Source organism: Euprymna scolopes, chromosome 2, assembly GCF_053919585.1.
Source record: "Euprymna scolopes isolate OS-2025 chromosome 2, ASM5391958v1, whole genome shotgun sequence".
Taxonomy (NCBI): Eukaryota; Metazoa; Mollusca; class Cephalopoda; order Sepiida; family Sepiolidae; genus Euprymna; species Euprymna scolopes.
The window spans coordinates 28,404,332-28,419,331 of record NC_136483.1 but is presented as its reverse complement, the minus strand read 5'-3'; the positions used below and the strand labels follow the sequence as shown (position 1 = coordinate 28,419,331).

Genomic DNA, 15,000 nt, shown 5'->3' with positions numbered 1-15,000 from the left:
TTGAACCCAAAACAATAAATTTTAAGTGGTCATAATAGGGGTCAAAGTTTTAAAAAATTGACCTCTGCGGTCTCTTCCAAATTACTCAGGCAATTTCGTTCTAAATATTTGAAAATTTACATAAAGGGTATTCAGAGATAGGGCAAGCTTTTTCATCAGTTTGGGTCGAAAATCTTTAGTTACCAATATATAAATGTATGTATGTATGTCTGTTTGCGTGTCTGTCTTAAACGTTCAATAGAGGCGACGGATTTTAGCAAGATCAGTATCGTTTTAAAGTTCGACCTTTCATACGACAAATATCGAAAAATTGGCTAAAAACATTAATATCTTCTCCTTCAACTAGGAACTTTTCTACAGGGTGTGGTGGGGGGTCACTTTTTTCGCCGATATTTTTGAAAGTTATCCTCTCCTTTACATTGTCTAGCCTTAATTTTAGAAAATATCGCTTCCGGTGTGGCGGTGATCGTAACAGCATAAACGTTAGGTTTTACCCCGTTCTTTTCCTCCTTTGCGCTACGGGATCGAGCCTGCCTTCCTACTACCACTTTTTTTTTGCTAACATACACATCCAAACACCCGGGCATCGCCGGGGCTGAAATGCCAAGTATATATATATATATATATATATATATATATATATATATATATATATATATATAATGTCAAGAAGTCCATACTGTTAAGAGGTCCAATCATACTAGAGAGATTAAATAAACAAAACAAATTAATTACAGCGATACGTAATTAATTTGTTTTTGTTATTTATTTCGCACATTAACATACCTCTCTATCACCCTCTTTTTACCTCTATTATACTATTTTTTTATTTTATTTTTAGTATAATTTCAATTTTTAAACTATGTTCATACAATTACCTCCATAAATTAACTATTTTACTTCATGTTCTTTTAAATGAAATATACATACTTTTCTTAGGCTGAATATGCTTTATAGAAAATTTTTTATTGAAAATACATCTGGTTCCAAATGCTCCTTTCCGTGAAATGTGTTACGAAGAACAGCGTTCATGAAACCATTTGCGGAGATCACCGAAGGGGACGCCGCTCCATTAATGTATAAAATAACAGATGAATTTGTGTTGTTTGCTGACCTTAACTACATATTATTTTACTCCATTTTGCTTTATATGCACGAAGAATGCGTATTTAAGTTTAATTTCAATACAATTATGTTCATAATTTGTTAGTGCTTGGTTTTGATTTTACCGAACAGAAATCTTATTGTTTTTCGAAGTGATTAAAAAACGTTGAGGTGGAAAATTGAATTTTCCTTTTATTTACTCGAATATATATATATATATATATATATATATATATATATATATATATATATATATATATATACACGAGGGGCGTGCAATAAGTAATGCCCCTGGCCCACTTCCAGTTGTCTGATCTAGCTGAAATTTTGCATGTGCAATGATTTATATCTCTACGGGTTATGTGTCAAATTAAAGCTCTGAACTAATTGTGGTTTCTGTTTTACAGGTGTTTGAACTGAGTCAGGTGTGAAAAGGTGCCTGTTAAATGTCGAGCAGTGATCCGGTTTTTGTATTTGAACGGACGTACACTACAGAAGACTTTTGATGAAATAAAAGAAACTTATGGTGATAAAACGCTGGCATCGTGAATTCAAACATGGCCGGAAGTCTGTGGAAACAAGCTCTCAGACCTGGTCGCCCCCTTCCGCCATTGATGAGGCATCTGTCCGTCAAGTTGAGGCTGCCATTTTGGAAGATTGGCGCATTACTATTCGCCAAATAGCCCAAGATAAGATAAGTACAAGGTCTGTGGAAACTATCATTCATGACCATATGCATATGCATAAGGTGTCTGCCAGATGGATTCCCAGGTTGCTCACACCATTCCAGAAGAGAGAACGCGTCGAGTGCTCGAGGATGAATTTGGAGATGTGCCAAGAAGATGAGTCAAAGTTTTTCAAAAGGCTGATTACACAGGATGAAACCTGGGTTCATCACTATGATCCAGAGACCAAAGCCCAGTCAATGCAGTGGAAGCACTTGGACTCACCACCTCCAAAGAAGGCAAGGGTACAGCCTTCCGCTGGCAAGGTCCTGCTCACAATCTCCTGGGACCAGGATGGAGTAGTGATAACAGATTGCCTGGCAAAGGATACTACAATTACAGGAGTCTATTATGCTTCACTTTTGAGGTAATTAAGGGAAGCTACCAAATCAACAGGCGGGGCAAGATCAGCAAAGGTACCCTCTTCCTGCAGGACAACGCTCCTGTCCACAACTCGCACGTCGCTAGATCAGAAGCACGGGCGTGTGTTTATGTAATCCTATCCCATCCTCCGTACTCTCCTGACCTTGCACCCTCTGACTTTCACCTCTTCCCAGCCATGAAGTTGTTTTTGAAAGGAAAGCGTTTCCCAGATGATGCAGCCTTGATTTCTGAAGTCACGTCATGGTTGGAGGACCAACCTGGGGTGTTCTACAAAAACGGTCTCCAGAGCTGCATCAAATGATGAGAGAAAAGCATACCTCTGAGTGGTTCTTATGTGCCAAGTTTCGTTGCTTTCCTGCTATGGGAAGTGGGTCAGGGGCATTACTTATTGCACGCCCCTCGTATATACGTATATATATATATATATATATATATATATATATATATATATATATATATATAGAGAGAGAGAGAGAGAGAGAGAGAGAGTACGTTATGAAAATATATATGGCAATTAAGCTACACAGAATATCCCGCGTTTCAGTTTTACAAGAATTCGCCAGCCTGACGAATTCTCACGAGAATGAAACGTGGAATATTCTGAGTAGCTGAATTGCCATATATATTTTCATAACTTACTACCTAGCTCTACCCATGTATTGAACAATGTGGAAGTAAATACAGAAAATTTACGCCTAAAATTATATTTTCGTATATTAATTTATGTAATTAAATGAAGTAATCGCACGCACACACACACACATACACACACACATATATATATGCGCGTGTGTGAGCACACACATATATATATATGTATATATATACACACATACATATATATATGTGTGTAAATTTAATCAGAAGTATAAAATTTACCTCAGTATCGTCGGTGCCATAAGACACTCCTCTATTTATTAAGTCACTAGCGCTCCTATCTTTAATACAAGTCTGATCATATCCTATAGTGACCGAAATTTCAATATTGATTGATTTTGTAAACAATTGTTTCAGTGTGGAAATGTTTAATTGAGCCAATAAGCCATCTAATAATGATTACGCATAACAAAAGCCTTCTTATATATTTTAGTTCATTGAACTAATTTCTGTGTTAGTTTCTCTATCTTTCTTTGTCTAATATGCATGTATATAAGAGCACTTAAAGTCGGCTTACGCATGTTAAATTCTATTTTGTTCAATTTTGATCCCTTAGCAGCTATTTTATTATCTTCGACAAACACAGTCTTGAGAAATGCCGTCATAATTTTCAGTGCGGAATTCAGTTCAAATCCCTGACCACAAAATCAATATACCTTCATCTAACCACCTCTCAAACTCCATTCTTAAACTGCGAACATATATCTCCTGTCAGCGTGCTTTTGAAGCAGCTAATCTGATGTGTCAACACAGGTTCATTATTCTGATATATATATATATGCATATAAACGTGCATACATATACTACATAAGTATATATATATATATGTGTGTGTGTGTAAATATATATATATATATATATATATATATATGTATATACTAGCTGTACCCTGCCACGCGTTGCAGTGGCTCAATTTGGTGTAATGGAAAAATTTAATAAAAGAGAAAATGTATGTTTCTTATATTAGTACAGCAATCCACTGCAAAAAGTGAAAAAGAAGGCGAAACTGAAAAAAATGGTACTCTTGCAGAATTTGATCTGGATCCTCAAGAGTTTCTGTCAATCATTCATGTTTTGGACTTGACCAACAATCAGTGGATGAAGCCGAACGTAGCAAAAATGTTGAAACGCTAAATGCTTTTTTTTTGTTGTTTTAAAAAATGTGATTTAGTAATTAATATTTGGTTGATGATGGGGGGAGAGGGGGTTACTATACACAGATTCGAAAAAGTCGTCCAAAAACAAATAAATGAAAGCAAAGGTAAGGTAATTTACGTTTCTACCTAATTGGATAATTGTTTAGTGTTTTTATGTAATGTAAAATGTTTAATTGGCTCAAAAAACAGAAATGGTCGCGAATTCTGTTGAATACGTTAAGTTTGGGAAAGTAAGTTGAAAACTAAAAACTATACAAAACAGTGTCTGAAACTCACCGAACATATGTTACCATGACATAGGCTGGCATAATCGGTAGGTTTCTGACAGTATTTTGTATAGTTTTTTTAGTTTTAACTCACTTTCTCTAACTTAAAGTAATCAACAGTGTCCACCACCATTTGTAGCTTTCAAATACACCAATAAACACTGTTTTTCGAGCCGACTAAACGTTACATTAAATGAAAAGGGTTTATATTACTAAACACAGATACAAAGAAGTTGTCAAAAAATAAATATATAACAAATAAATGTTATCAAAGGCAAGAAAAGTAAGTGTTCTACCTAACTGGATAAGATTTTAGTGTTTTTATGTAATGTATAATCGGTTCAAAAACATTCAATGTTTATCGGTATATCTGAAAAATACAAATGGCGGCAGACTGTATCGAACACGTTAAGTTTGGGGAAATTTTGGGAAAATCAGTTTAAACTAAAAAACTATACAAAATACTGTTAGGAACTCACTCAATATATGTTACCATGATGTAGGCTGGCATATAATCGGTGGTTTTAAACTTTTGCTCGATACAGATGACGACTTTTAAAAATCCCTTTTAGTGATAACCTGGTTTGAGGATATTTGTACAACTAAACGGCAAATCTGCTCAAAAAAATCCGGTATTATTTTACTTTAAGGCCCGTTTCACGTTCATATATAACGAAATATTTTATTGTAGATTTCGGTGTGCTAAAAACGAATCTGCAAAACGTTTACGTAGCAAAAAAAAAGTTTTCATGACATTCATGAAATTATTTTTTCGAAAAGTGGGTGATCACTTTTCAATGTAAATTTAACTTAGAATGAGCACCCACTTTCTGGCCACCTGAGAGAGGGGCATTTTTCTGTTTCTTCGCTAAAAAGTTTTTTGTTTGATTTCTTTTGCATGGTAATAACCCCTGAACTCTGGGACTATTTTCCATTTCACAGACGTAGCCTTTGTTTATGCTATGCGTGAGCATAAACGAAAACTGTTAAATATGCATTCGCGTACCAAACTGCCTTGTCAAAAAAACCTTTAAGCCAATAAACACGAAAATAAATGCCCCCTTCCTCAGGTGGCCAGAAAGTGGGTGCTCATTTTAAGTTAAATTTAGATGGAAAAGTGATCACCCACTTTTCGGAAAAAAAAATTTCTTCAGATCATGAAAACTATTTTGGTACTCCTTGGGCGTTGAGTTCCATGGCGACCCGCAGAATTATTTAATGGTTGTTCCCTTAGTACCCCCCTAGTCAAGGTTAACGCATGCGCACGTAACATTTTTTATTTATTTACTTACGTGGTGGAGTTTCTATACTGATAGGTTTTTTGAAATTTTTTCACTGGATTATTATTGATTGAACACTAACCAGATTATGAAAAAAAAATTGAAAAAAAAAAAATCATTTCAACATTTGAAAGGGGTACTCACTTTTTAGTTACCACGTTCTGGTAAATCGGTCACTTTTTATTTATTTATTTATTTTTTTTTTTTCTAAATACGGAAGTGTTTTCGGGAGATATAAAATGGTCGCATGTTGACGAAGCAATGTATCGGGAGGCGTACGGGATTAAAAATTATCGGTAAATTTTTAGATTAGGTCCACCTCCACCTCCTCAATTTTCTTTTAAATGACGACTTGAAATGGTTTTCGACTATGCTGAATACGAAAATCGCATCGAAATTTTGCAGAAATAAGTAGTTATCAAGATATAAAAAGTTGTATTATGCATTGTAATCTTTGGCGGCCATCTTTTTTACGTGTGTGTATTTGTTTATGGCGCGTGTGCACGTAAAAAGATGGCCGCCGAAGAATACAATGCATAATACAACTATTTATTTCCGCAAAATTTCAATGCAATTTGCGTGTTCAGCATACTCGGAAACCTATAAATGTCGTCATTGAAAGGAAAATTGTGGAGGTGGACCTAATCTAAAAAAATACCAAATTATTAAACATTTCTCGAGCATGTTAGTGAAATTTATAATACTTTAAAAAAAATTAAAAAGAAACAAAAAAGTTTTGAAAAAAAAACAATTAAAAAAAAAACTGACTAAATAAGTAAAAAAAAAAATAATTAAAAATCTCGAAACTTTATTTTCATGAAAACAATAAAAAAAGTCCTGTTCTCTCTATTTTTTTTTTCTTTGAGAAACAAATATATTTCTGACTTACAAATGCGGTAGAGACTCATTATTTTTACTTTCTATGGTTTTGATATACCGCGTTTTTATTGCTTACAAAATGGGTGACTGATTTATCAGAACGTTGTAACTAAAAAGTGAGCCCTACTTTCAAATGTCGAAATAATGATTTCTTTTTTACATTTTTTTTTTAATAATCTGTTTAATTCAACGTCGCCTTTCGCACTTTTACAAACATTTTTTTAAAAAAGTAACTAAACCATTTATTGATAGTTTGTCACGTGTACAAACATTTATTTATTTACGTAGGCTTAACTCCTTTCATGAATAAGAAAAGTTTTACTCTTTAAGAATAATAAAAGGAAAAAGTTACTGAACATTTATAAAAGGACTTCTTTTCATGAAGGCCAGAGGAATAGTTGGCCGAAAATTCGTGAAACAACAACTAATAAAGATGAGAATAATAGTCCGCAATAAATAAAAATGGTGCTAATGCAGAGAGCGATCCGCGCTATTTTTTAAATCATATTTCCACGCTTAAATAACGTTTTATGATGTTTTTTATTTTTATTTATTCAATTGTAAGGTTAAAGTACAGAATAGGTACAAAACATCCTTACCTCCCCATGTTAAGAATGACTTTTTAAATAATAACATTATTTCAGCACGGATCACTCTCTGCATGAGTAATCTTATATATAAAAACAAAAAAAAACTCAAAAGCAAGCAACAAACTTTTTTTTTTGCCTTATATAATAAAGAAAAGATGTGTAAATTAAAAAATTTGGAAGATAAACAAATGAAATATGTTTTTTTTTTTTGTTTTGTTTTTTTTACTTATCGAGTTAACAGAAAATGAAACCTTTCGTCAATTCGTGGCTGTGAAATGAATCGAACCGGAAGTTCAGTTTTATCAACAGAACAGATTCGCAGAAGCGATTAAATAAATACATTTATTTTATTTAATATTTTAATTTTAATTAGGTAAATTTATTTTAATAACATAAAAATATACCTCGATTCTAAAAAGGAGTTGTCTGAAAATTTCAAATAAATTGATAACGTATAAACATGGTTTTATTTGTTTAGAACGAACCAACTTTACATTTATATATATATATATATATATATATATATATATATATATATATATATATATATATATATTTACCTATTAAAAGAAGCAAAATTATCCAGACAAGTGAATTTAATACAACGGCGGCTTTTCAACACTGTTACTATCGCTTATAAAAAACAATAACAAGATTAACTATATATATGTGTGTGTATATGATATATATATGTATATATATATATATATATATATATATACATATATATATTTGTATATACATACATATATATATATATCAATCTATCTGTTTATCTACACATATATATGTATGTATATTTATGTATATGTATACGGCTGTGTATATAAATATTTATTTCTATATATGTTTATATATGTTTATATATACATATCTATCTATATATGTTTTTATGTATTTTTGTGTATATGCATATTTATATCTATCTACTTATCTCTCTCTTTCTTTCTCTCTCTCTCTCTCTCTGTGTAATTATATATATATATGTGTGTGTGTGTGCGTGTGTGTGTGTGTGCGTGTGTGTGTGTGTACTGACGCATTGTTGGATCTTTACACTTTTCGCATGTATAAGATAGTAGTGTTCAATGTTCGTAGTAAACATGGCGCAATAGTAAAAGTGCATACAAAAAGCACCAGACCATCAAAACAAATGCATATTTTATGAAAAATAGAGTAACATTTAATTCATTCTCTTTCAAACACGCTTGTGGACGCTATCGCTTTTTACATGTATATATCTCTTACTATTGATGATTTTTGTCTGTCAGTTTAAAGTTGAAACTCTTCTATTACATTTATTAATATGCTATTGTACAATATTTCAATACACAAATTAGGAAAGGTAATAAATAATATAGTATTTGATCTATTATTATAAAACCGCACCCTAGGAGATTACCTCCTCGTTTCGAAGTGTCGTATAGTGTAACATATATTCGTTCGTTATGATACAATCTTCTCGGGACTAATCTGTGTAGGGGTGGGGGTTTTCTGATTTTCAGTTTTGTCGAGGGTATTTACGTCGAGGATGTACAAGAGCTTGTAGTTTGTCAGAGCATCCACTATTAAAATACTTGTAGAACGGACAGAGGGATGCAAAATTTCGTCAGTGATACAGAGACTGGAGCTTAGTTGACAGTTCAGGATCTACCAGGTTGGCGACTCTCTTTTGAACCCTGTCCAGGAGCGAGAAACTAGTAGAGGGTGCACCAGCCCAAATGTGACAAACATACGCTGCCTGGATACTTCTATGTTCAATAAACAATACAATTATTTTTTTCCAACACAAAAGATATTTTTAGAATCCACAACGTAAGAAAAACAATAAAGTCATTTTAGTCCTTTGTTAATTGAGTCAATTCATTTATAAATTATTTCCAATCTTTTTTCTTTTTTTCCGTGCACATCGTCTTTACAATTTACTCATTTTCTTTGAAAATATTTAAAAAATGTAATTCTTTATTTTCTGGGAGGCATTCTAATGCATGCTTTTATTAAAATATCGACGTTATTTATTTTAAATCTACACCGAGGTAATTGACATCTGGTAGACCAGGCATGCTTCTTCTCAAGTGATACATTATATCTCTGCCATTTTGCACACACACCACCACCACCATCCGGTGGCCTCCTCCTTTCTGTCAGTGTTATCACTTTTTTCTGTTGTTCTTGGCCTTCGGGCTGGGATCAAAGTGTAGCATCTGTTCCGGCAGATGCTGCACTTAAGATAATTTGTACCAGTCAATAGAGGGGAAACCCTCTATACTGGGACAATTATTATTTTTGGTAAACAGAGTGCCCCCTTTTTGCCTACTTTTAGGTGAGCTGGTTTTTACCTCACATTAAAAACGGCCTTGTGCCTAATTTGCTCAGTGGGGGAGCAAATAAATACCATCTGTTCCGGCAGATACTGCACTTAAGATAATTTGTACCAGTCAATGGAGGGGAAACCCTCTATACTGGGACAATTATTATTTTTGGTAACCAGAGTCCCCCCTTTTTGACTACTTTTAGGGGAGCTGGTTTTTACCTCACATTAAAAACGGCCTTGTGCCTAATTTGCTCAGTGGGGGAGCAAATAAATACCATCTGTTCCGGCAGATACTGCAAGCAAAGACCAGATGTGGGGGCAACCCCACATTACTGACCTTTAACCAGCTCCCATTTCCCACCTCTCGGGAGCTGGTCCCCTTTTCCCCTTCCCCCTCCCTTCACTCCTCACATTAAAAATCGGCCTTGTGCCTAATTTGCTCGGTGGGGGAGCAAATAAATACCATCTGTTCCGGCAGATACTGCAAGCTATAACTAGCTAGGACTAGCTAGGACTAGCAAAGACCAGATGTGGGGGCAACCCCACATGCCTGACCTTTAACCAGCTCCCATTTCCCACCTCTCGGGAGCTGGTCCCCCCTTTCCCTTCCCTCTCCCTTCACTCCTCACATTAAAAATTGGCCTTGTGCCTAATTTGCTCGGTGGGGGAGCAAATAAATACCATCTGTTCCGGCAGATACTGCAAGCAAAGACCAGATGTGGGGGCAACCCCACATACCTGACCTTTAACCAGCTCCCATTTCCCAACTCTCGGGAGCTGGTCCCCTTTTCCCCTTCCACCTCCCTTCACTCCTCACATTAAAAATTGGCCTTGTGCCTAATTTGCTCGGTGGGGGAGCAAATAAATACCATCTGTTCCGGCACATACTGCAAGCTATGACTAGCTAGGACTAGCTTTGACTAGCAAAGACCAGATGTGGGGGCAACCCCACATGCCTGACCTTTAACCAGCTCCCATTTCCCACCTCTCGGGAGCTGGTCCCCCCTTTCCCTTCCCCCTCCCTTTACTCCTCACATTAAAAATTGGCCTTGTGCCTAATTTGTTCGGTGGGGGAGCAAATAAATACCATCTGTTCCGGCAGATACTACAAGCAAAGACCAGATGTGGGGGCAACCCTACATACCTGACCTTTAACCAGATCCCATTCCCAACCTCTCGGGAGCTGGTCCTCCTTTTCCCTTCCCCCTCCCTTCACTCCTCATATTAAAAATTGGCCTTGTGCCTAATTTGCTTAGTGGGGGAGCAAATAAATACCATCTGTTCCGGCAGATACCGCAAGCAAAGACCACATGTCTTGTATTACTTTTAATACGGAATTGGAACATTCTAACATTTTAATAACAAATTTAAAAAAAAACGCAAATTAACATTTTGATGTTAATTTACGTTTTTTTTTTAATTTGAGAATAAATTCAAAATAGAAAAGACTTATCTAACAAAATGTTTTCAACGGCGAAATAAATGCGGTGAATTAAGTCTTCTTTTTAATATAAAACTGCTGAAAATAAACCATTATGTATTCACGTGAAACATGAGTTGGAACAATTACATTGAAAGCATTGCCAGGGCCGCTGCGAAGGAGATAGGCTCTCTCTATCATGCTAGAAAACTACTAACAGCCGAAAGTATCCTGTACCTCTATAAGGCCACCATTTACCCATGTATGGAGTATTGCTATTACATTTGGGCTGGTGCATCTGCTACTAATCTCTTACTCCTAGACAAGGTTCAAAAGAGAGTCGCCAATCTGATAGGTCCTGAACTGTCATCTAAGCTTCAGCCTCTGTCCCATCGACGAAATGTTGCACCCCTCTGGCTGTTTTACAAATATTTTAATGTAGAATGCTCGGACGAACTGAAAGCACTTATGCCCCCACGACGTAAATACCCTCAGCTAAATCCCACCCCAACACAGTAGAGATCCCTATATGTAAAAGATCTTTCTACTCCAGTAGTTTCTTCTCCAGAACCGCTGGACTTTGGAATTACATTCCAGGCCCCTGCTTCTCCAACTGTACTGACGTGCAGAAATTCAAATGTAACGTGAACCGATATCTTGCTGCCCAAATCCCTACATAGTACTCCAGTAGTTGTTGCCCCTGATTTTTAACCCGTTTCCTTAGCTACGTTGACAAAATAAGTGCTTTTTGCATGAAAATACAAAAAGACGGTTTATTTTAGAACAACTGTTAGGCGTAAGGTTGAGTAACCTGGGCTATATAAAATATAATCTATAATACAAAAGCATATTGCTCTAAAATCTCTACTTATATATAAAAGAAACTCTGTGTGTATGTCTGTGTATGAGTTCGATCGCTATAAACTCTGATACAACGAGATCAACTTTTAACATTTCATACAAATGTAATTTATGTGTCTGGCAGTGTTCTTAGATAGGTTTTGTATCAGGATGGCTCCGATAAATATCGAAAATCGATGATCGAAAAAACCTGATTAAAGAAAAAAGTCTGATTTTAACCAAAGTTAACACTCATATACAGCGTAACATCACAATTGCAGTTGAAAAGTTTTATCACCGCACAAGCAAAATGGCATAGCGTATTAAATCAACAGTACGTTCTTTGATAGTACAAGAGCGTGTTCTAAATTAGCGTTTCTTTTTGTGCACATTTGAACCACATTTGAACCACGATACTTGACGTTTGCATTTTAAACTTTCATTGAAGACATTACATAAAATCATATAAAATAAAATCAACAGTAGGTTTTTAATAACGCAATGTAGACTACAATATATTGTTGATTAAGTCATTGCGGGGAGGCATGTGAAACTTTTTCCCGGTGCATCGCGGAGGATCCCTGACTAGAACCGGCAACTAATCGGTTTCATCGGAAAATGGGCGATTTCATCGATTTTAATGACAATAAAAGTATTAGAAGCGTGGAACATTCGCTGGTCCTTATTCAACCCTTGATAACGTTAGGTCTCCCTGCTAGTATAGAATACTACCATGTTAATGTAACAAAGAAAAACATGTTTTTTAAATAAATCTCCGTTGTCATAAGATTTCGGTGTAGTGTACAACCCGTTCCACGACAATAAGTGGATGGAAAAAAATTAAAGAAAACGAACGTTATTTTCATGGCAGGTGCTTGTCTGAACTCCAATCCCTGGTCCCCCCTCGCCAAACTTTCACGAAAAACACCCGTCTAGCTAAATCCACTGTGAAAAATTTCCCCCACTCTATATCTGTGCCTAAATCAAAACGCGGATTTCATGAGCAAAGCTTCTTTCTTAGAACTGCACGCCTGTGGAACTCTGTTCCGTCTGCCTGCTTCCCTCCGGACTACAACTTGGATGTCTTCAAGTCTAATGTTAACAAATTCCTAATGAACCGCCCCCCTAATTAAACACTTCATAAAATCTCCTCACTAACGTGATGTACTTGCAATAACCCTTATCCCTGAGTGGCTTCCGGGCCTTGATAAGTGTTGATCACTGTGTAAAAAAAAAAAAAGAATAAGATTAGTTTAATTTGTTTTTCAATTATTAAACTGATGATTAATTTGTATTAAATATTTTCATTTCAGGTTCGACTATGGAAATTGAGAAGTGTCAACCTATCTTGAAATTAATATTTATTCTACTGCAATGTCCATTCTACATGACAGCAGACTGTTCTCGAAAGCAATACGAAGTCCTCCCACCTGGATATAACATTTTTATGCAAGCAGGTGTTCAGCCGTTTTATCCACCGAGGAACGCAACGGATCGAGCCACATGTTTTAAATTTTGTGCACTGAAGACCTTTTGCCATATTTGGACATTTGACAATGGAAATTGTCATGTTTTTCACTCTATGAAAGACAAACTGAGAGTAGAAAAATTAGATAGTCCATCATCAACGACTTATTATGAAACAGAACAAGGTGAATTGATTTCAATAATTATCATTGTATGAAGTACAAGCAGTACGTGTGTCCTATTTTTGTATTACTACGCGTTGGTTTGTAATATATACAATTATCCGTACATTTATAGTATGTTTATCTTCTGAATGTAGCCTACACAATGATGTTTCTGTTGATGCATGCGACCTATTTTAATATATATATATATATATATATATATATATATATATATATATATATATATATATATATATATATATATATTTAATTTTTTATTGAGCCCGTAATAAATTTACATTACTGTTTCCATTGGATTTTCACCTCAGGAGATGAGGTAGAGTGCCAATTTCATCGGAATTTATAGGTGGACTGAAGTTTAAACTTACAGAAATGGATAGAAAATTATTTGGGGGGGTATTAAATAGAGAGGGAGGTTGTGTGGTAGTGTGAGGAGGTTTTATAGTTGAATTTCAGTTGTGAAAAGACGCTAAAGAGCTTCTATTAGATACGTTTGAAAAAAGAAAAAAGAAAGAAAGAAAGAAAGGGAGACGTTAAAGTTTTAAAAAATACTTAGGGGGGAGTAGTGGGAGTAGAGGTTTTTTGCGTCATGGTATCTGTTGTTGTGTAAGAGAGTGTGGGAATAAGTAATCAGTAGCCACCGTAGCAGTTGGTAAATATTGTCACCATGGCAACGTATTTTTTATGAGGACGCCGGATTTTAGAGCGATCCTTTGGAAGTGTTATTGATATCTGCATAAAATTAAATCATATAATTATATAATTCGAGAGGGATGCGGATGCTGGGGGGGAAAGGGTAGGAAGGAAGGGTTTCGACATAACCTGGGGGAGAGGAGGAGGGGGGATACATTTAATGATGTGTTTACGTTTTTTAGATGTTGTTAAGTATACTATATGTTGATATATGTTGAGAAAAGGAAGAGAAAAAACATAGCTTTGGACTTCGCATCCACTTTCTCGGACATACAAACCTTCAAAATTGAAATAATTAAAAAATGCCGAAAAACGGTATTAATAAACCAAGACACCTAATGGACTAAGAAGGACCAGCCTACACCTTTCGACCTTGCGATGGGGGCTTTTGACTCAGCGGAGGCCACTGACCTAGTGGGCCTATTCATCCTCTACAATCTAACGAAACACATCACCAACAATAACGTGGGAATTTATAGAGATGACGGCCTAATACTAGTGGAAAACTCCAACGGCCCAAAATGTGAACGCGTCAAGAAAAAACTGATTAAGGAAATTAAGAAACTGGACCTGAAAATTGAGGTGACTTCTAATATAAAAACTGTTAATTTTCTCGATGTTACCTTTAACCTATTCAATGATACCTATGAACCCTATACAAAAAACACCACGTATCCCCTATATATACACCCCAGGTCCAACAACCCCAAACACGTAATTAACCATATACCCAAATCTATAGAAAAAAGACTAAGCACTAACTCCTCCAACTCTACTATATTTCGAAAACACAAACCATTCTACGAGAGCGTTTTAAAAAAATGTGGCTACCCTAATACTACATTAACATATCTGGAACCTAACATCCCAAATAACAATACTACTAATATTAAGAAGAAAAAGAATAGAACCCGCAAAGTCCTCTGGTTCAACCCTCCTTACAATAATATGGTAAAATCTAAACTAGGTAAAAAAAAATGTCATGTTAATTAAAAAGCACTCACCCAATAATATTTTGCATAAAATCTTCAATAAGAACACT

The 15,000-nt window shown here is 35.3% G+C and overlaps 1 protein-coding gene across 1 annotated transcript in view; it reads left to right on the top strand.

Annotated features, from left to right (window-relative positions):
* Positions 1-15,000, top strand: part of LOC145241475 (uncharacterized) — a 60,362-nt gene that overhangs the window by 2,069 nt on the left and 43,293 nt on the right. Inside the window, exon 2 of the mRNA XM_080104466.1 lies at positions 12,927-13,265. Coding sequence (XP_079960592.1) covers positions 12,927-13,265 — 339 coding nt within the window. The remainder of the gene's footprint in view (positions 1-12,926; positions 13,266-15,000) is intronic.